The sequence below is a fragment of the Penaeus monodon genome, chromosome 28 (assembly GCF_015228065.2).
Source record: "Penaeus monodon isolate SGIC_2016 chromosome 28, NSTDA_Pmon_1, whole genome shotgun sequence".
Lineage (NCBI taxonomy): Eukaryota > Metazoa > Arthropoda > Malacostraca > Decapoda > Penaeidae > Penaeus > Penaeus monodon.
In genome coordinates this window covers 26,454,740-26,456,521 of record NC_051413.1, presented here as the reverse complement: position 1 = coordinate 26,456,521, position 1,782 = coordinate 26,454,740, and the positions used below count along the sequence as shown (strand labels likewise).

Sequence of the window (1,782 nt, the reverse complement as noted above, 5' to 3'; positions counted from 1 at the left end):
AACAAACCTGACACAATTTAATGATTCAAGTGACTCAAGTTTGTAAACTACCAAATCACAATTACTTGTATGTATTGCTAACAAGATCATGTGTAATTCTTTCAGTAATAATTATCTTACCAATTTTGGCTTGCTTTCCTCAGTCCATTCTTCATCTTTATCAGTTTGTTTAAGGATTTTGTCTCTTTTAACATCTTTTTCTCCTTTCAACTTTTTCTTTGGATTTCTCTGTGCTTGCAAACAAGCTGTGAGAAGAGACAAGATACACATTAATAAATAAAATTCATATTTCAACTTCAATTATTGGATCTAATATTAAGATTTTCCTTAAGATAATACGTTATAATAACTATCCAAAGCTACTAAGTGCATCATAAAGTGTAAGATATATTTACCATCCAAATTTCTTTTGTTTCTGACACTTCTACGAACTCTTACTGAGGTCTTCTTATCTTCACTATCAACTGCTTCAAAAACTTCTGAACTGGCAAGTGAATCATTTTCTTCAAAGTTCTTCTCTATCTTGATTGAATCCTCAGCATCAATTATCCTATTTGCATCATCATCAGGTGATACAGGGCTTTCTATCTGACTACTGACCAGGTCATCCGTGGACTCAGGCAAATGTGGGTCATCTTCGCAGTCACCTTCTCTTTGGTGAGCTTTGATATCTATGACATTCTGACCTCCAAGAAATTGAATTTGTATTGTATCATTTCTTGTCTTACTATTTTCACTTGACAGTTTGCTTATTAGGTCTTCTTCAAAAGGTTTACTTTCCTTATCATTAACATGTGTTTCTTGTACATTTTCACATACCTTTTCATCACAGAGAGCTTCGTGGCTTAAAAATAATTCTTTTTTATCCCGGACTGTCAAAAATTCGTTCTTCTCTGAACAAACATTTCCACCACTGCAAAAATTATCTCCTAAAATAGTCGAGATTTCACTCCTAGTGGAAGGACTCTTTTGCATTTCCACGACACCACACCAGACCCCCGTTCTTTGCCTCCGCATTTCAATCCCATCTCTGAAACATTTGTGAAATTCATCCTTCAGCGTCCTGAGTTCAAACTGGAGACTGTCAATGCCTAAGAGGATCTTCAAGCACGATGAGCAGAGAACTTCGGACACCTTACATGCTTCCTGGAATTCTTGTTGATCAATCACTTGCGATATGTGATCATGAATGTATATTCTACCACTCTTTGATGGCAGTTCAGTGTAAATGTTTATCAAGGATTCACTTGTGTCTTTATTACATACTAAACACACATCCTCCATGACTTGCTCATATGGTATAGCACTTCACATACAATCCTGTCAAAAAATCATGAAAATAAGTTAGAGTCAGAAGATTGGCATATTACAATAAATATATATGATGCTATTATAGTTACATTTATTTCACTGCATAGAAATAAGATAATTCTAGAAAAGGGTAGACCTAACTACAGAAAAACTGTGTCACCATTACTAACAAATTTGGTATCAATTGATTACATTTGCTATATGCTGTCCAGAGACAGTAATTTTGATTGATAGAAACCATGTATAATGATAAATTTGGTGGTAATACACAATACATATTCTGGCAAGATTTACTGTTAATTAATAACCCAGTTTTTTTTCAGTACATAAGTGGTGGAATGCATAGGGTCAGAGGTAGTGGCACCCCTTTGCAGAGTACAACAAGAGGTGGACCCCTCAAGAAATAGCATGAGTATGTTTCTTTGCATTATTTTAGGGAATTTTACCATTGTTATTATTATTATATTTCTG

The 1,782-nt window shown here is 34.4% G+C and overlaps 1 protein-coding gene across 1 annotated transcript in view; it reads right to left on the bottom strand.

Annotated features, from left to right (window-relative positions):
• The window catches only part of LOC119591444 (zinc finger protein 175-like), a 5,910-nt gene that overhangs the window by 3,361 nt on the left and 767 nt on the right, over positions 1 to 1,782 (bottom strand). The window contains exons 2-3 of the mRNA XM_037940185.1: positions 396 to 1,320; positions 121 to 245 (exon numbers count right to left, since the gene is read on the bottom strand). Coding sequence (XP_037796113.1) covers positions 121 to 245; positions 396 to 1,284 — 1,014 coding nt within the window. The 5' untranslated portion in view covers positions 1,285 to 1,320. The remainder of the gene's footprint in view (positions 1 to 120; positions 246 to 395; positions 1,321 to 1,782) is intronic.